Consider the following 20,515-nt stretch of genomic DNA (forward strand, 5'->3'; position numbering starts at 1 on the left):
AGTAGGGCTGTCATTCATGATCGTGACTGCGAGTAGGCTGCTGTTATTGGATGACTCAGACTGGGATCTTGACGTCGCAAGAAGAAGTTTTGACTTCGGTCTTCTATGCGAGCATTTAGCGGACAGATATGAAGAAGCTGAAAACATATCACAGACACTAGCACGCAAGAGGCGCATCTTGGAGGACAGGTCACTTCTAACCCTGTATCGCGATAAGCTCAGGTGGATCCGTCATTGGTTCGCCAGCAAAATGCCTGACCCCCTCCGACGTGATGGATTGAAAGATGCTGCTGCCTCGATAGGTGCCGCAGGCGGGGGCCAAGCCATGGAGTTGGATCAACAAGCTTCGCTCCTCCAGCCCGGAGAACTAGACGAAGGATTCTGGCAGGCCTTGATGGATTTCAATGGCCATCTCGAATGGGCAGACTAAGGAGATATGCGAGATATGCGAACATGAAACAATCACTTAGATTCGAGGAGGTCGACAATGACGACCTGGGTGGAGGATTTGTTCGGCGTCCGAAGCGGATCCACGTGAACTAGACGTCAGACTCGGACTCTGCGGACCACGTTCGGGTGTAGACCACAACATGTCGTTGGGCAGACGGCGGGACGACCTTGAAATTATGTCACCCCCGAAGGATTCAAAGCTGCATGCAGGCAGCCCTATTCCGCGTTTATGTCGTGATACTTGCGAGACTGGCAACACTGGGGATCGCACCGGGCTCAGCCCTGCTCGGTCTCTCAGGCGCGCACCGACACTGTGGGCAGCCGCAGGAGCCGCGAACATGGGCAACCCAGCTCCTGGGCGTGTGGCAGCCAATCAGGGGCTGTTCGCATTTGCCCCATTTGCAAACCGAATTCCGCCAAGACTCGTCTTGTTGATCCAATCAGGAAAGGCGCGCGAGAATCCCTGTCGCCGCATCACGATCTGGCTTCGGCCTCGCGAAAAACGTATAAGTTGAAGCAAAAGGCCGAGTCGCGAACGGCAGGATGTTGTTGGATCACACTGCATAGCTTCTGCATACAGATCAATCAGATCAATCTGAAACACCCGCTTGACCACGCATATATAAGTTCTGCTTATTCCCGTCCTCCATCTGCCATGTCTTCTCCAGGCGAAGGTAGCAAGAATCCCCAAGACAAGACTAATTGGGACCCCTATCTTAAACACGCATCTCCTCTTGGCATTCTAAAGCCAGACATTGTCTTTAACGTTTTTGGTATGGCTCAAAATCTGCCTCAACCCCGTCTTTTACGAACAACCCACAGGGAAGACGGAGTCTCGGTCTTCGAATCCGACGAGCTCGTCCAGCCATTCCTCCCCTTCGGGCCAGGCGCCAGCGCCTTCACCCTCTTCGACACAAGGCAAGTAGTCCCCGTCAATAACACGGAGCCTGTGCCGAGATGGGCGAACACGCTGCCACGTTGTCCGCCGCAGGGTGTTCTCTTTTCCCTGTCAGACATTCCGCCAAACTATACCGTGCCAATGCACCGCACATTGAGTCTCGATTACGCTGTTGTTATTTCTGGGGAGATTGTGCTGGAGCTGGATGGTGGGGAAGCCAAGACGATCCGGGCAGGCGAATTCCTCGTACAGGGTGGTGTAAACCACAAGTGGGTGAATCGGACGGAGCATTTTTGCAGGATTTTGTTTGTCTTGGTTGCTAGCGAAAAGGTTACTTTGGCAGATGGGACGGTTTTGGAGGAGACTGCGTTCAAGTCGCTTGCATCTACTTGAGATTGTTGCATTTGTTTCCTAGATACCTTTCATTTTGAGAACCAGCCTAATATTCGGGGCGCTTAGGCGGGGAATCACTCATTCTACAGGTCTTAATCTCACACGTATGGTTGCTGGCAGCCAGTTATCTCTACACATATATCGAGGAGACGATAAGCACTTGGAATTCAAGTCGATTATCGGTGATTGGAGTTTTGCAGCGAAGGTAGAGTCGAGTTAAATTATAAGACTTTGTTGACCAGAAACGGAAAGCATCAACTTGCTCCTATATGCCAACTTCAAAGTGAAATAATTGCAAAGAACAACATAGACACAATTTCAGGAATAGTAGAGAGAGTACATGTTAACAAATCTTGTTTGTACTGCCAAAGGCCCCAGGCGAATCCATGGACTTAAGTTTGTTGCCCAGATATTACGGGTGTAAAAAGTCAATTAAATATAGAACATGATTATCAATTTAACAGAACTCTAAAACGAGCTTACTATTGGTCAATCCGCGATGTGATAACACAAGATCGTGCTTATTTAACGCTATCGGCTTTTCTTGGCTCAAACATCATTCCTTCCGTAACGCTAAACTCCATCCCACAAAGTTCCAAGTTGGCCTGTCATCTAGGCAGCCGTAATTCTCTTTGCAACCTTTTCGGCACCACCACCCTTTCCAAACATGTCCATCAAGTCCCCAGCAAGTTTCTCGGGTCGCTCATAAGCGGCAAAATGGCCACCATCCTGATGACGTCTCTCAAACACAACCGGTCCTAATGAGCGACCCCAGGTGCTCGGGGGCACAACCAGATCGCGTGGGAAATAGCTCAGACCCAAAGGCACACCAGGGACATAGGCTCTTGCCTTTGAATGTAGTTCGAGCTGACTGTGCGTGCTCTCATAGTAGATTCTGACGCTTGCTTCCGGACCAGCGGTGCTAAAGGCGTAGATGCCAATCCATGTGAGGACCTCGTCGTCTGTCCACGCATAGCTATCTGTCCAGTCATGAAGTTTCTCATATATCCAGGCTAACAGAGCAACGGGACTATCCGCAAGCGCGAAACCGATGGTGTTTGGCCGTGTTGACTGCTCCAGATTGTAGCCAAATCCCTGATTGTGGAACCAACTCGTGCGTTCAAGACCAGCCTTCTCTTCGGCGCTGTATGGCAGCACTGCATGCTTTAGGTAGGTTGCGGGCGTCTCGGTGAACGTTGGCGGCTCCGTTTTGCGCACATAATTCACATGAGCGGCTAAGACATGCTCTGGATACAACACGGTCATCATCCGTGTGATGATGTAGCCCCAGTCTCCGCCTTGCGTGACATAATGCTCATATCCAAGTGCCTTCATCAATTTGTGGCACACCTCGGCGTATTGAGGAATTGCAAACCCTCGTCGAGGTGCGCGGCCAGAGAAGCCGAAGTTGGGTAGCGATGGCGCGACAACATGGAAAGATGGTTTCGAAGCGTCATCGCCGCTCGTCAGCAGCGGTAGCAGCTTGATCACCTCGAGAAAGCTGCCAGGCCAGCCATGGCAGAATAAAAGCGGTATGCTATCCGCACGCGTGCTCTTCTGATGCACGAAATGGACATCAATGTCGCCATGACCGTCAACAGAAATGGCTGTACTGAATTGGGGCAGTTCATTGAGCTTGGCCTCGGCCGAGCGCCAATCGAAGCCATCTTGCCAGTACTGGGCCAACCGCCTGATATCCTTCAGCGGGGCTCCATAGTGCCAGTCATCACTGAACTCGACTTCTTCGGGGAAGGTTGCCAACGACAGCTTCTTCCTCAGCTTCTCAATTTCCGAGTCAGGAATTGTGATTTTGAAAGGTCTGACTGGTGCCATTGCGTTTTCTTTCTATTGATATGGATTTTCGGCCTTCACCGTGTTTGTCGTACAGCTGACTGCGCTGCGCCGGACCGGGGGTGCTTTAAGCGGTATCGTAGGGGTGGGGGTTCAATTCTAGTGACGTATCTTGACCAAACGATGCGAGGTTTACTAGTAAGCAGCATTCGATGACGGTTATAGAAGTAATTTTGTCGGAGAGTCGGATCGTTTCCTCAGTGTCTTTGATAGTTTGATAGTTGCTGTGCATGGGACATCGACACATTCATCCAAGGATGGTGGCCTTATTATATCGAATTAAATTCTGTCGTTGAGGACGAAGAAACCCGATGAATTAATTACAGAGCCGCCTGCCTACATGTCAAACTGACTCGAAAGGCGTGGCTGTCGCTAAATGTCGCTTGGCGCGTCGCTGTTCGTGGGTCACTCTCTCGAAGCCGGCAATCAGAACGCCATGTTGTAGGCTACTCGGTGCAGACATCCTCGCCTTAGTCCCAGTCACCTAAGCTATCCTTCGCTTCCTAGAACCCGGTCAAGATAATGTGACCGCCTGCAGCACGTCATGTCAGCAGTCTGTGCCTGTAGAACAGGCGACGAATCCTTCCAGAGGCGCCCAGGCAAACCAAGTCAAGCCGCATACGTAGTAAGGCCATTAGGACGGGGTCAATGTCGCGCGCCGCCCTACAGCAGAGAATAGGGCGCAATTCTTCCCCACCTTTCGCCACAGACACCGCTTTCTCATTCATTGCCGATCCTCGACAAGTCCGCCCTTCGTCATCCCGGAGTGGCCGTTTCGTGCCGTACCTGTCGCCCGTGTCGGAGCCGGCTTCAGTCGGACCCGCCTTGCCACCATGTCGCTATCTCTAGATACTGTTCTTCAGGTGATTGAGATTGTAAATAAGGCCGTAGAGGTGTACCAGCGGATTCAAGATGCGCCGGAGCAAATGCGGCGCATTGGCAAGCGGATGGAGCGACTACGGTCGCTTCTAGGCCACCTAGAACAGCTGCTTCGCCGTGAGGAGAAGCGTGCTCTAGCACGCCTCCGTCCCGCGCAGACGGAAGACCTCTTAGCCATCATGGAGGACATACGTGATGATTCCGCCAAGGTCGACGCCCTCTTCCACAAATGGGACAATGATATCGGGCCATTTGGCTTCCAGTTCCGTTTCAAAACCATAGCACAGGCCTACTTTGCTCTTGGAAGCAGCTCAGAGAAACTCTCCTCGATCGCTGATGACATCGAGCTGCACCGTCAAGACCTACGCGACTATCTCCAACTGATGGGATGTGTCGGTATCAATGAGCTACTCGTTGCGGGCCCTGCTAACTCGGCTCCTAAGGCCGGAGCGAGACCTTCTCCATCCCCGGCTACGCCTCTGCGAACAGATTATAAGATCATCTTTATTGATCCACATAACGTTGCACGCAGTGTCGCATGTGAGGCTTTGACGAAACTGCTTCGAGAATGGACCGTGAGAACAGGCGGCGATTGGCGAATCAAGCTCATCCACTCGGCTGGGTTCTTTGTAAAGAGCAGAAGTGAGGTCACAGACATTATCGACGGCCTGAAGTATACTTACCCGTCATACAAGATGGGGCTCTCCGAAGGCAACGCAAAGCCCAAGGCAGTAGCTTCGGCGGCAGTGTTCGACAACAAGCTATATGATTACCCCTACAAAAAGGCTATACAGGAGGAGATATCTGCCCGCAGATCTAGAGGGTTGTCGAAAGATGTGTTCAAAACTTACGATTACATCATCGTCTTCACGTCACGCGAGCATGACAACATGGTGAAGCTGCGCAAAGCACTCACTGCCAGAGACGGTAAAGAAGCAGCGCCGAAGGGCATGGGAAGAGTCCTTCACCTGGGGCATTATCTCACCCTGGATGGTATTCCCAGAGAGATAGTCGATGCCCCGAAAAACAAAGATGGGACAGAGAGCAGAGATAATTGGAACTGGAAGGTGAGCCAGATGAAAACTGCCATCAAAGGTTTTCTAAAACAAGAGATGCGATGGACCCAGCCGCCGCAGACTGGAAAGGTGTCTTAAAGGCATGCAGAACTCGAAAACCAACCAGTGTGCTCTCCATTGCGTGTGATTGCCCTGCAATTCTGATTATCTTATCAATGTCAAGTCGATAAACCTGAGCTGGCGAGTTACACATTCCACACACTAGTACAAAGACAGACCATAAACAGAATATGCCAAGTCTTCAAGCGGGCTGTATCTAATCAAGTCACGAGACGCGATGTGAAGATTATATGTTGACTTCCTTAGTGCTGTGAACTCTACACGCGTATTCGTACCCGCATAGAACTCGGCTTTTTCCATGGGTTCTCTACCCGCGAGTCAGATTGTTCCATGCTTTCCGCGCAATGCTATGAATCTGATCTTAAAGTACATCCGCAACACCACTGGAGTATTTCAGGGGATAAACCCATCCTGATCCTTCAAATGGCTCGAATCTATCAACATAGTGTCGGTTTCAATCCTAATCATCAAACAATCGTTCCTCACCATTACGGATTTGAGACCAATTTCGCTGCCCTCTTTGACAAGCGGTTGAAAACTCCTGTTCATGCTGTACAGGTCATCTTGATCATAATTGTTATTGCACTCACTGGTGCACGTATGAACATCGAGGATGTACCAGTTACCAGGGCCAGTATGATGGGTTTGATGATGGTATGTTGAATAGTTGTACAATCTCCAACATTTTGCTAATCCGAGGCCACACGGAGTCAAATCAGTTGTCGTCATTAGCTACTAGCTCCTAACAGAACACACCTACGGGTTTCGAAAGTGGGCGAGTTTGAAGGTAAATGCGATACTGAACTGCCTCGAAATTCTACTTTGGTTTGCTGTAATGGTCTTGATGTTCAAGATTGTCGCACGGATTTGCATTGGTACGAGTTGTACACTCACTTGGATCATAGGCTTACTGGCGATAATTCTCACGTAAGTTCTATCGTGAAGTTCTCTGCATTGAGCAACAAACTGATTGCAATATTTTGATACAGACTTCTCGCCTTCAGATGGCCGGTATATTGATTCTAGACTACAGGCACTTTCGTTCCTATGGAGTGCCTCGCGGGACAACGATCATTCAAAGTGGATATGATAGTTCGCAGTCGTTCAACTATGCCCCGCCAGTTCGGAAATAGGTCATCAAGAGAAAGAACAACGCCATCAAGAACATACTGGACTTTTTGTTACGGAAACTACAGAGCGGGTGCAAGCATCAGCCCTTTTAGACTTAAATATGATTGAAATGAGGTCGCTACGAAATCGATGTTGGATAAATCTAGATGGCGGATCAGAATAGGATACACAAAGAGCTTAGATGTATTGGAGAAGGAGTAATTATGGGTGCATCATAACAGAGAACGTGAGCGACGAACTACTTAAGGGCGGTTCGGCTGAGTAGAATAGACCTAGGGTCAAAATGGTAGCTACGCAGTTGCGCTATGTCACCATGCTTGACTTAAGGCATCCGAAATTAGGTAGTTGAATTCAGTGGCGTCGGGCCCAAGAACCGGCAATGAGTCACCGGCGTACCCCTGAAAGAATATCAGTGCCTCGAATTACTATTGGCTAATTTTAAATATATATGCTATTTTCTGGCTCTCCAAGTCTATGGCCGCAAAATCTACACCATGATTGCCAATTTCACTTAGAAGAGTCGGTAAAACATATTCGCTTTCGAGTGAACATTGGCTGACTAGAAATCGAACAACGCATTGGCAGCTTGGAGACATGGCAACCCAGCAGATTGATGCCCTCGAGTCTTGGGGCTCAAATGCAGCCTTTTGGGACGAGAATATAGGCCCCGAAGGTAACAAGTATTGGAAAGTTCTGCAACGCCCTTGTCTGGAGCAGTTGATCAGCTTCAAGCCTGGCTGCAAGGCATTGGATCTCGCCTGCGGAAATGGCCTTGTAACTCGATGGCTTGCGGAAAGGTGCTCATCAGTTGTAGCAACAGATGGGAGTGGTAATATGCTCACACATGCTATTCGCCGCTGCCCTGATGAACAGAAAGCTCGAGTAACTTTCAAACGTCTTGATGTGACACAATCAACTGACCTCGAGGGACTCGCAAATTCCTACTTAACGGTGAGTAGCTTGTGGAAAGCCTTTTTTCCATCACCACTCACGTATTAAGGGCGATGGCTTCGATATCGTGATCATTAACATGGCTATCATGGACATTCCAACGTTGGAGCCTCTAGCTAAAGCGCTGCCATCTCTTTTGAAGCATGACGGCGTGTATGTGATTTCTCGTATCTTACTGAAAAGTGTCAACCATACGCGTGTCCAATGTTAATAGCCGCAGTTTCGTTGCTACAATGCTGCATCCGGTATTTTTCACTTCGGGGGCAACACGGCATGTGGAGATCGAGGAGTCGGGTGAGACTACAAATAAACCTCCAGTCATTCGCTCTATCAACATTCGAAACTATCTCCATGTCCCGGCGTGGAAAGGTGTTGCTGGGTACGGCCAACCGAAATTTCAGGTCAGACTCTGCCTTTGAAGTGCTTGCCATTGGACTAGGAAACTCTAACTATGGTGCTTACTCAAGCTATATTTCCATCGACCGCTACATGAGCTCTTCTCAACCTTTTTCCGAGCCGGCTTAGTCATGGATGCAATGGAAGAGCCTGCATTTACCGAGGTTGACATGATTGAAAACCGTGTAGAAGCGCGCTCGAATTACGTCCAGATCCCCCCAATTCTTGCGTTCAGACTCCGCAGACCTTTCTGATGTAACTCATGAAGAAATCTAGCCTAATCGAGTGTTTTCTGTTACAATTTGTTTATTAATGTCTGATATTTGGATATCTTTCGAAGGCAAAGCTGGGCTTCTCCTTTACAAGCCTCGCGTATCGGCTTATGCTATCTATGAAGTATTTTATTTAGATGGGTACGATTGAGTACAAAACAAAGAAAGATGGAAGGAGTAGAAATTGACTGTGATTTTTGGGAGATTTAGTCGTTAGATATCATAGAGAAGCCGTAGCCGGATGTGCAACTCTATAAGCAATCTGGGGTATTGATTGAAGATTGGGCTTATGTAGTGATATCTATGGTCGACAACCATATGAAAAGAGTTTCATTCCCAATTTGCCATTGGCTCCGAGTCTTGTCGCCTCATCGCCCTTTTATGCCCGTATTCGTGTAGGGTATATTGTTCCTCTGTTCGGGACAAGAAGTCATCTTCAGTGGTTTGATTTCCGGATTCGTTCTCCGACTGTGGCTTTCGGGAGGATGAGAGTCTAAACCGGTTCGACTGAATGGGAGTAGACATGCTAGGGAAAAAGAACCCGGGTGGAAATGCGGATAATAAAACGGAAGCCACAAGCACCATACTACAAATATTTAGAAAACGTAATTCTTAGAAGTAATGAAAATAGTCATCATTGCGCAGGTAGACTTACAAAGACTCAAGAGCAATGAAAGATGGTTCGTCTTGCATGATATCATTCCTTGAAACGTCAACGATTGTTTCGAAGGCTTTGTGGATTGACTTACCCCCATCCTTCTGCCATCTCCGCAATCCTAATTGTTTAGCTAAAGTGTGTTTACGGACTCATATAGGATTGACTCACCTGTAAATACACCGAATCATGATGAAGACGTAGGCTCCTATAAGCGCAAAAAGAAACATTTTGAATCTCTTGTTGTTCCAAAGAGCGGTAATCTCTTCTCCTGGCTCTCCCTGTTTTATCCACCGCTTGCTTCTCAGAAGATAGTCACCAGCGGCAAAACCGAAACCTCCAAGCACCGTAGCCTGTAGACAGATGCCGGCAATGATTATCTTGTCACCAATATCCAACAGCTTAGGGTCCTTCACACCGGTATCGCCACCAGCTTTAACCGCAAGTATACCTCCAACTGCCTGTACGACCAGGCAGGAAACGTCGGCCGGGACGAAGATGAACGGCAGGAGCCTCGGAGAGATTCGTGATAGCATTGGGTTGACAGCGAGAGCGATATGCTTAAGGGTCAAGTATAGTCCGACACAAATGATAGTAGGTCCGAGGATAATAGCGACCAGCTGAGTCTGGAAAGCACTTGTATTGCAGGGATTGGAATGCAAAGGGACTCGAGCGACATAACCTTGCGTCACTATCAGTACACATTGACGTTGGCTTTCTCCAATATTGATCTGTTGCTTACCTACACACTCAAGAGCACAACCAATCCCTACAGCAAGGGAGAAACTCCACGTGCGCTTCCATGTGCCAATGACAATGGTCAAAATGGCGCAAAGTCCAAATGCTATGGCAAGGAAGAGATTCACGCCTTCGATTGGACGATAGCCAAGAATCGTAGTGTTGACATCGCACAAATCGGCTGTTCCGCGGATGGATATGACACTGGTTGAAACCATTTCAATGGCTTTCACTTAGATCAATAATCAAAATACGGAACTAAACAAAGTAGAGAGAATAAAAAACTTTGGTCGATGTGAATGAAAGTAGAGAAATAAAAGGTTATTAGGAATAAGTAGAGGTATCTGTCTCTAAATTAGAAAAAAATTACCCAGACCCGAGCATCAACACGGAGGCGCAGCACTTTTGACTGAGGCGGACGAAGGAGATCTCATAACCGACTGGAAGCACACCCGAGTGTGTAGCTCAAAACCCATATTCGCCTTTGATTGGCTGACTACTCGCTTGCCGATTAGAGACACCCTAGAGTGGGCCCATGCGGATAGCGAATTTGACGAGTCAGGTCCAATGGCAGGGGTAAGACACTTCTCCCCTCTCCATCACAAGAGACAACATTAAGGAACGCCGATTTGCTCACTCCGGACCAGACCGCCTCGCAGCGTTGATAATGAGCAAGGCTATTCTGTACATTTTTCCTGCAATCTGTTCAGCAACACCCAATTGGATAGTGCCCAGTGAGTGGAGGCATATGTCAACCAACCCAAAGCCACTACTAGAAGCCTAGCTACCTCCTTTGTCGTTATGGAGAGCAAAGATGAATCGAGTCCGGAGATATCTCCTGAGACTGCTACACCATCGCCCCTAACCAATTTTCAAACCAGAACAACTGCCCTGCTTGCAAGCTCTTCTACCCACCGTTGGGACGTTGTAAAGCGGAAGCCTAGGAGGAGCAGGACTGGGTGCAAAAGTTGCAAAGACCGCAAAATCAAGGTAAGCACTCTTCTTTAGTTAACAATGACTTCACAAAGACGAATGATTGTATTTAGATATGCACGATTGACTAACGTGGACTTCAGTGTGACGAAAGACGCCCAGCATGTCTCAATTGCATTGCTCGTGGTGTTGCATGCCCGTATTCCGACGTCTCTGCAGATTCAGCCAGTATAGAGAGACGGGCTAGTCCTCAAAGTGCACGTCTACCCGAACCGAAGCCTGAGAAGCTTCCTCTGCTTGAGTTGGAACTCTTCCACAACTTTACCGAGTGTACGCGACACACTCTTTCTATTGACCAGGGCATGCAAGAGCTCTTTCGTACGAGTCTTATTGAGCTTGGTCTTAAGTACGATTACGTTATGCGGGCTGTTCTCGCTGTCTCCGCACTGCACCTCGCGCACAGTCGGCCTGAAAATAGAGATTTCTATACTACGCATGCGATCATGTTTTTTCAAGACGCGTCTCGATCAGCAATGAAACCGTTGGAAAACATAGATAAGGAGCACAACACAAGTCTGTTTTTCTTCTCAGTATTGACGGTCTATTTTGGTAAGTGCAAGTCTTCGAAGGGTTGGCGAGATAGTGCTGCTAACGGTTGGCAGCCCTTGCCAGTGGTCACAAATCAGACGGATATCCTTTTGCCGATGAGAACAACTATCCAGACTGGGCTTTCCTAGTCAGCGGTGCGAAGTCCATTGTGGATGAGATTGGGGTCGACGTGGATGGCCCGCATCTCAGGCCTTTCATGGCATGGGCCATGGCTAGGGTGAAATTCCGAGCCGCCTGTGAAGGTTGTAAAACCCCGTGGCTCCTAGCTCTTCAAGCACGAATACACGCATCAGTCCAAGATGAAGATTTGCTCAGCATATATGACCACGCCCTCCATGAGCTCGATGCATCTTTCCGGTCGACACAGGACCCCAATATTCCGAGAGATGTCTTGGACGCCATGATTTGGATCTGGGTTGAGTCGAATTCATTGATCCATTTATTAAAAAAGCGAGAGCAAGGAGCCGTCACGATCTTTGCACACTTTTGTGTTCTTCTCAAGCTGCACGAGGGTGAGTGGTTTCTCGATGGGTGGGCGGTCCATCTATTGAGACGATCTCATGACTTACTTGACGACGAGCACAAATCGTGGATACCATGGTCTTTGACCGATATTGACTTGGCAGTTGCACAGCTGGCGGAACAAACCTGAAAGAGACATAATGATCACACATAATTACGGGCTCATTGAACGGCCAGAGTCGGGCCATGCCGTCCCGTTCTTACTGGTTTAAAAATGAGAGGCATTCATTCAACAGAGTTAACATGAGCGTGGAAGAGATGAGGGGTTCGAGATTCATTAAATTTTGTCTGCTGCCGCTATACGCTACTCGATCACTGCATGCGGAGTGATAAGCACCCTCGAGCGCTTATGATGACTGCTACCTTCTGTGACCCTCCCTCCCATCCGTGGAGCCATCAAGAGAACTAGCTCCTAGTACTTTCATGATGAAGCCGCAGCCTCAGCTCTCTTCTTGGCGAGACCACCCAACTTGTCGGCAGCGGCACCCAAGCTGCGAGGATCGGCGCCCTGTATGATGGCCTGGCCGTTCACGGCGACCTGCTTGCCCTCTTTGAAGAACAGGAAGGTGGGCATGGCCGTTATGCGGTATTTGACGGCAGCTTCCTGGATGTGATCGACGTTGACCTTGGCAAAGGCCAGGACGTTTGGTATAGCGTGCTTAGCGGCAAGGGAAGCAAAGACGGGCGTGATAGCCTTGCATGGCGGACACCAGTCGGCAAAGAAGTCGACGGCGACGTAGGTGGTGGAGGCGAGCAGTGCCTCCAGCTCCGCCGCGGAGGATATGTGGTGGACCTTGTCGTCGTCGCCGCCCATATTCTTGCTTGTCTTTTTCCAAGGGCTGTGAAAGGTGCGCTGTTGCTGACGTTGCTTTTGTTCAGTTGATGCTTGCTTGATGCTTGCTTGAATGTATGATGAATCTGTTGTTGTCGTCGATGTGGCGCAATATATATGTAAAAACAGCCTTGTGTGTCAGCACTGACGGGGTTGGTTGAGTAAAGGTAGCCAAAGATGGTGCGAAGGCGCTAGAATCGGCTGGATCCAGTCGCCTAATCTCTGTGCATTCTGGTGGTCGGCGATACCTAAAACAACTCAAATCAGGGTATCACGTGGCGCTTCTCAGCGAGTTGTCCAATTCGTAATCACCACTCCGTAAATTGTTAGTCTACCTCAAAATTAATTTGTCAATGTCGCTGGATCAGAAAACCAATCGCCAAACGGTGTTCGAGCCAGCCACCGAAATAGACAGCTCACCGAACACGTAATTAGTTGATCATGACGAATTCGATGTCCTAGGAATACAAGTCAGGATCCTGCGCACGTGCTCTCTCGTAGGCGGGAGCTCCTACGCCTTGGGCATCTCAGTGAACTCAGCTCTGCCAGCCCAAATCCTAGCGATCTTCAGCGTGTTAGTGCTGTTCTTCAGTGGATTTGCGCCCTCTTCCAACAACACCAGATACGCCCTCATTCCTGGCTCTATAACGCCTCCATCCTACAAGCCGTGCTTCTCTGCTGGCAGGATAGTTGCTGCTCTCAGGGCCTCCGCCGGTGTGTAGCCGGCCGCGACGAGAGGCCAGCTCCCAGTGCAGGCTACCCGGACCTACGGCGGGAACACCAGCTGTTAGGATCGAGGCGAGGCCGTTACCCGATGCTTCACGAAGGGCTAGGCATCCAGTGCGGTTTGAACAACCCATATTAAGCCCGGTCGTGACTCCATAGGACGTCAACGCCTGTAAGCCTCGACGTCCGGGACGTGCACATGGCCGTCAACGTCAATTAGGCCGGGGAGCAGGATATTTCCACCACCGTCAATGACCTCCGCTTTCTCGAATGAACAGGATGGTTCGGCGATAAATCCATTCTCGATGCACAGGCTACGAGGCAAGCCAATGTCGAGCCATTGGAGATATGCACGTTTTCGAATGCAAATCTTGTCTGAGGTGCACGGTTGCCTGCGCAATGGGCGAGTGCACCCATTTCGTCGTGTTCAGGGCCATCTCGCTTTAAATGACAACTACATGCAATAGACTGCCTTGTCAGAATACCAAACACAGCAAGGGCCGCGAGAAAGCTCATGTTGATGACGCAGAGAATGCGGATTTGACGATAACTGGGAAATCAAGTCGGTCTAAATTCGTTGACTAATGTGTGTCTCTCCTTTTTATTCATGCTGAACATCATCGATACTGTTGTTCGACAATGATGGCGGATGATGGCGGATGATGACCGTCTCCATCGTGCGAGCGAGGGCCGGCGGTGGTGAATACTGACGGTGGGAACTTGATCTTCTCGTTTCGTACAATATTCCAAGTGAAGCAGTAGCCGGTTTGCAACGGCAAAAAGTCCACATAAAATCGACCACAATGTACCGATATGGAGAGGTTTGTCAAGAGTTCAACGGGAATCGGGATTTATATCACCGTAGTGATTTATCTCATGGAAGTGTACCTCATTGTCTCCCAGGCAGCGGTCTGCGAGATTCGCCTACGAATCAAGACCTCGTACACTAGACCACTTCGGCTCTAGTGCAGCCTGGGCTGCTAACCATGCCGTAATCATGTTCCGGTCCATCTCATTCTTGTACGTCCATCCTCGTCAAACCACGATTGCTGTCAAAGTCAACCCGCCATTTCAGCATGTTTCGAGACATTTCTTTGGCGAATGCTCGCAGTCTATTTCCTTTCTGATTATAAGCGACTGAGCTAGCACAACAGGGCGATGCTCTGCGACCAAATTCCTACAGCCACAGCTAAGACTGTGTTTGGGGTACACTAGGTGGTGCATACATTCGCTCCGATTGTCTATATCAGCAACCCATCCCGACCCCTATGTTGCCGAGATGCCGCGTGGATCACGAGCTTTCCATTCCAAATCGAGGAATGGCTGTGGACAATGTAAGAAGCGACGGGTAAAGGTAGGGCAGTGGCTCGTCGCCTCAATGCTTACAGTGTGCTGACCTACGACAAACTTGTCTAGTGCGATTTGCAGCCCCCTATTTGCAGAAACTGCAAGAGGCGAGGACAGCCTTGTGACTATCAGATTCTATTTCCCGATACCACGAGCCAGCAGACCAGCCAGCCACAGAACAATGCTCTCGTCCTCAACGCTCGTCTCCAAGCTAGCCAAGAGCGCCATGCTACAACTGTCGGCATACTTGGCCTGCGGCCAGGCACCACTTTCTCGTTGTTTGACCTTGAAGATCAGATCTGGGAGGCTGAGTTTGCCCGTCAAGTACAGCACCAGTCTTTCCTTCAGCACAACTTCCTCGCCATCGCATCGCTCCACAGCCACCTCACTACAACGCCGAGCAGTGGCTATCTATACGTTGCCGCATGCGCACATCATCTAGAAGCGTCGAGATTGTTCCGACGTGAGATCTCAGATGTGTCTGAGCGAAACTGGCTCGCGACTCTGGTCTTTGCCGTAGGAGTTGGCATATTTCACTTCGGCATCTCTAAAAGCGAACCATCGACATCTATCATGGAGACCATGTTCTTTCTACGGCATGCATCTCTGCTAGTCTCAGATATCACGCCCTGGTTTCAAGCCAGTAGTCTGCGAAGTATAATCCAGGGTAAGCTTGGCAGTACTGTATTCGCACTGGATGTAGACACAAGTCTTGCATTCAAAGGACTGGCCGATCACAACGCGTGCCACGCTGCAGATGAAACTACCAAGAAAATATACAATGCTGCAATCTCAAGCCTTCAAGATTGGCTCGTCTTGACATGTGGCCATCCACGATCTTGGATCCATCTTATCTGGTGGCCATCCAACTTGGAATCAGACTACATGTCACTTCTTGCAAGAAGGGAGCGAATGGCGCTTGTGATATTCACCTATTGGTGCGCTGTGATGAGAAAGGCTCCCAGGAGGTGGTTTCTGGATGGCTGGGCTGTAAGAGTCGCAACACCCATCATCGAGACTTTAGGGCATGACTTGGACGATGTTCTAGAATGGCCACGAAGAGCATTAGGGCTCTAGAACAAGTTGAGATACTACTTCAAAGAACGAAGAAGCTAGTTAATGTGTGAGTGTCGGCAAGTCTGGCGAGTATTGTGCTTGTTGATACATGTCCGTAAGAATCACTGAGCAAACTCGACAAAGAAGTTTGATACATTATTTGGCTGTCATTCTGTAGAATCCATGGAAAGCCAATAAATTATGAATTTGTTTTCGGGAAGTCTACCAGCATTGTTGCTATCACATCTTTGTTGGCTCATTTGCCACTGTTGTGGAGGTTGTGAACTCGTCAAACAGCGCAAGATCCTTGAACTGCTCTGCCAGAGTTCCTGCGCGGGCCGCCAGTGGATCTGTCATAGCAAGGTCCAAGTCAACAATCATCGATGTTGGCTCTTCAATCATCTTGGGATTGTTCAACGCAACACCGAGCTGCTCGATTGCATCCTGAGCCTCAGCAGCGGTCATGACGCCGTTCCGCATGGCCATGGAGAGCAAGCTTCGGTATATGGTCTCCGCCACCTTGAAGCACCTAGAAAGATCTTTGTAGCCCGACAGACACATTTGAAGCCATGTCTCCCACTCCGGATCCACTCCTAGCTCTCGATTTCGAAGCATCGCGTTAGCAACGTAGAGCAGAGCAGTGTGCCACAAAAAGCAATGATTCGCAGACGCGAAGCTCGCCTTGTAGACCAAGAACAAGCGCTTCAATTGGTTGACAGACGCAAGAAATACGGCCTCGGGACTACTCGACACAGATGAAAAGCTTGTCATGTTTTGAAAGCGTATGGGGCCTCGAAGAAATGGCCTGAATATATCGGTTATAGAGGCGTGAAGGTATATGCTATCGTCAAGCTTGTCAGTTTACGTTACAATATAAGACACCGGACCACACTGGAGAATGCGGCTGTAGGGGGTATATAAATGAGGCTCACTGCGCAATGACCACATGGTGTTTGCTCTCGCTGCCTCTGGCAAGATCTACCGATAGCTCATCCGCCCAATGAAGTAGCCGTTGATATGCGCTTTCGGCAAAGTTGAAGTGAGCTCGGGATGCAGGGGCAACGTAATCTTCGCTGTCATAATATGCCCAAATGACCTCGTGAATGATGGGCCAGAAACGGCACATTGCGGTGAAAGTCTTTCCCATGTATAGCGGGAATGACCGAGAGTGTTCCTGTTCGTTGGGCTGTTGGCCACTCTGGTAATCTCCGGGTATAGGAAGGTGTGGAGGCGTCTCAATCTGACCTGTCTTATAATGAAGGCAGCGAAATCTGAAGATATCAGCTCTAGATCAACCAAGCTTAAGAGATACTAGCAGGACATACGTGACCCAATTGAACACACCCCAGGCGGTTTGTGACGCTGCCTTCTTCCAGTTGACATGGTCGTCCAGCCATTGTTTAGCAGAGCCGCTTTCTGAGACGCCATAGAGACCCATTCTCTTCCCCATTTCTACACCCCTTTTCATGTAGAAATATCCCTGTGCATCTTTACCATGACAGATGCCTGCTAAGCTCATGAGCTGCGTCGCTGCGACGGTAGTTAGCAGCGGTGAGTCTTTCTCCTGCGTCCATAACTGCTCAGCTTTGTCCCAAAACGTCAGACTCAGGTCTCTTGACGCTGGTTCAAAATGAGCGTAGGCTTGCTGTTTTTATTTGGTCAGCAAACGGGCCACCTAGGTCCACGATCCTAATGTAGGTCAAGAGATGGGTTTACGAACACAGGCCCAACATAATAATGCGCAGACAAGGAGCGAAGAGCAGAATTCCGACCGCTTAGCAATGAGGTCGTCTAAGAATAAATCGGCGTCAAAAAGGCCCAGGACGGGGTGATCCGTCTCGAGATATAGCGAAATGGCAGTAGCGGCAATGCCGTCACTAATAGAAACATCCGTCCACCTACTAACCTGCAGTTTAGCAAGGCGATTATCACAAAGAACATGGACTCTAGCTGGAGGTTTGAATGCCGAGTTGGAGCCAGCGTGACTCGTGTTACTACTGGCTTCCGACTCGGGCGAGACAGGTAAGATCAGGGGTAGTCCTAAGAAAGCCTTAGTGTGTAGTTCATGGAGCAGCAAGGGTATGCGAATGGAGAGAGATGATGGCTACTCACGTCTTTCGCCTGAGTCTTGCATAAAGCGTCTGATCGGAGAAAGCTTTTGCACATGTATGCGGGTTGCTTCAACCGGATACAAGGTTGGGTAAGCGATTGCATGCCGCATCATCAACTCAAACTCCAAACTAGATTGTGACGGCGGCTGAGAGGTGGACTGGGATGGTGTTGTACCCTTCCCCGGGGAGGAAAGCTGGCTGCCCTGAACACCAGAAGACCTTCTACTTCCCACCTGGTCAATGAAAGTCGGCACATCGGGAGCAGATCTCAATCCTTTCAGAAGCTCAATAGACCGCGGCTCGGACATTGATCTAAGCATTGTCATCACTTCATCAGTGTCTTCAAGCCTCTGGCGTAGGTCGTCAATCTCGAGTCTCATAGTATCCATAGCGTGTCGTTCCTCCTCGGAGGCTGTTAAGCGCGGTGTATACACACAGACCGAATCGCGACTTTTGCAGGCTGAGCATATTGGCCGAAGAGCGTCGCACTAGAATGAGCAAACAAAGACGTAAACATTAGCCAGCCGCTCTTTTTATATATGGTCATTGATGAATATGATTGGCTGTATCTAGTAATTTAGTACACAACACAGAGCACGACGCTCGATGGCCGTCGAGTCCCCTTGCCAGGGTTCATCGTGAATGCAAATTAAAAGAAAAGACAGAAGCTGAACCTGGCTCAAGCAGGGAATGCAAAGAGACAAAGCCTAACATGTGGCTCAAATACATGGTCCACCAATACTGGGGCAGGTAAAGTGGGAACAGGACTGGTTGATAGAGGTAGGTGGTAAGGGCGTGCTCTCAGCACTTAACTGAGGCGCTTCTCCCCAAATCCGACTTCACCATATTGGTATGTGCAGGCTAGCGGGGCTCCTCGGTCAGGATGACGACACAGGGAGGTAAGAATGATAAGATCATTTGAAGCGCGAGTGATGAACGACAGGGACGAAACGAGACTTCCTCCACCTGCACTCACCGCGATCTTCCGAGCTCGACAAGCATCACAAGCGACCCGGTTAGTGCCATAATGCCTTGCGCGTTTGGACCGGGCGGCCCCGTCATCCGGATTGTTGGATCCGTGACCACCGGAGGAGGCACCTCCTCCACTTGAGGCCGGCAGCAGCGGCCGATACGAACCCGGTCGCTGCTGCATCTTCCGGGCCCTCGCAGGCTGTCATAAATGTGTTTAGGAATATGCCTATGCTATGGTGCGCCTTCTTGCCACCACCTATATACTCCACGACATATCGCTATAAGTTTCGTAGGATATATGTGTTTAGTTGAGACGACTCAGTGCCGGATGCGATGATGCTGCGCCAGTGTTAGTAGGATCGTACGGTTGTTTGGCACAGTAGGTAGATCATCTGGCGGCCAAAACATACAAGAATCTGACAAGGCGGCAGCTCGGCTGCAGGTGCGTGGTCGCAATGCCAGTGACTCCGGACAGCTCTTCCGTGACAGTTGTGCAAAGTTGGTCAAGCCGAGCTTTCATGCTTGGGCTAACTCATTTGCAAGGCGGCCTCCGTACCTAGGGGCGACAGTGCAGTGCGAGCGGATTGGCTATCGGGACTACCTCCGAGGGCACCACTCATTCCCCTCTCCCCGCCTGGCACATAACCCTAGGCCAGTCCATAAACGTACCAATCTGTGTGCTTATTTGTAGAGGCTCTCACATGACGTAAACTCAACTAAACTCACAAACCCTCAGGTTGAATATTGTTTTGCTTATCGACATACACACAATATGACAACTATCACGTGTAGATTCTCAATGATTAAACTCTCGGGATAGGAGGCATCAAGATAACGGACACTGGAGCAGAGACGGGGAACCCATGCAACTAGCAGGTGGGATCCCAGTAAGGCTGCGGGTTGTCTGTTTAAACGATACTAAGATCTCCAAGATGTGATTTCATCCCAGTATACTCCCTGATCCGCTCAAATACCGCCTGTGCGGCTACCTTCTGGTCCTGCGAGCAATTGGACTGAATTCCTTTTATGATTTTGACAGGCCACAAGAGGAAGTATGCACCTATTGCCCTAGAACGCGGTGGGCTTGTATCTAGTCTTCTTACGCGGCCGCTATGATCGATGTCCCCTAACATCTGTGGCACTGTTGACAACACCCTATTCGCAAGGTTGCGTATAGTCCTAGTGCTTTCCTCTTCCAGTGGGCCAACTATCGCAGCGTCGTGTGAGTATCGCTCGAAATCCATCGTTACCGAAGCGGCTTGGTGTAAGCAGGCAATGAGCTGCTGATGCATGAGAATTCTCGCGGTACGATGATAGTTCCACTCGTACGCATTCCAAACATCTGCATGCAGCTCAATGTGCTCCGGGAAGGTAGAAAGAACCTGGACCTCGCCATGGAGATCTGCTGTCTTGCGGATATCGAACGACCACTCCGAGCCTTGTCGGCATTTGACAAGAGATTGATCTAGCTTATGCATCTCTCTTACCAGATCCATTATCTCCTCAGCTTGGAGATTACCACCAGTAAGTCTCCCCGTTAGCTCTCGGCCGCGTGCGCAGATCTTGGAGACCTCTTGAGCGTCTTTTGCGAGTCGTACATATGGAACATCGTCGCTGAGATGGTTGAGCATTAGTTCAGACTCTGGAAGAGAGTCTT

General features: G+C 49.5%; 4 protein-coding genes across 4 annotated transcripts; 1 reads left to right on the top strand and 3 right to left on the bottom strand.

Moving 5' to 3' along the window:
* Positions 1-2,353: 2,353 nt before the first annotated feature.
* Positions 2,354-3,574, bottom strand: UCRPA7_5628 (putative epoxide hydrolase protein; the record flags this gene model as incomplete). The annotated part of the gene is made up of 1 exon (XM_007918173.1): positions 2,354-3,574. The coding sequence occupies one exon, from the start codon at positions 3,572-3,574 to the stop codon at positions 2,354-2,356; it is 1,221 nt and encodes a 406-aa protein (XP_007916364.1).
* Positions 3,575-4,425: 851 nt separating this feature from the next.
* On the top strand, positions 4,426-5,625 carry UCRPA7_5629 (hypothetical protein; the record flags this gene model as incomplete). The annotated part of the gene is made up of 1 exon (XM_007918174.1): positions 4,426-5,625. One exon carries the CDS (start codon positions 4,426-4,428, stop codon positions 5,623-5,625), a length of 1,200 nt encoding a protein of 399 aa, XP_007916365.1.
* Positions 5,626-12,235: 6,610 nt separating this feature from the next.
* Positions 12,236-12,628, bottom strand: UCRPA7_5630 (putative thioredoxin-like protein; the record flags this gene model as incomplete). Its single annotated transcript, XM_007918175.1, has 1 exon — positions 12,236-12,628. One exon carries the CDS (start codon positions 12,626-12,628, stop codon positions 12,236-12,238), a length of 393 nt encoding a protein of 130 aa, XP_007916366.1.
* Positions 12,629-16,015: 3,387 nt separating this feature from the next.
* Positions 16,016-16,261, bottom strand: UCRPA7_5631 (hypothetical protein; the record flags this gene model as incomplete). The annotated part of the gene is made up of 1 exon (XM_007918176.1): positions 16,016-16,261. The coding sequence occupies one exon, from the start codon at positions 16,259-16,261 to the stop codon at positions 16,016-16,018; it is 246 nt and encodes an 81-aa protein (XP_007916367.1).
* Positions 16,262-20,515: the final 4,254 nt, after the last annotated feature.

The sequence above is a fragment of the Phaeoacremonium minimum genome, assembly GCF_000392275.1.
Source record: "Phaeoacremonium minimum UCRPA7 unplaced genomic scaffold PA7_03_scaffold_420, whole genome shotgun sequence".
In the NCBI taxonomy this organism is placed as follows: Eukaryota; Fungi; Ascomycota; class Sordariomycetes; order Togniniales; family Togniniaceae; genus Phaeoacremonium; species Phaeoacremonium minimum.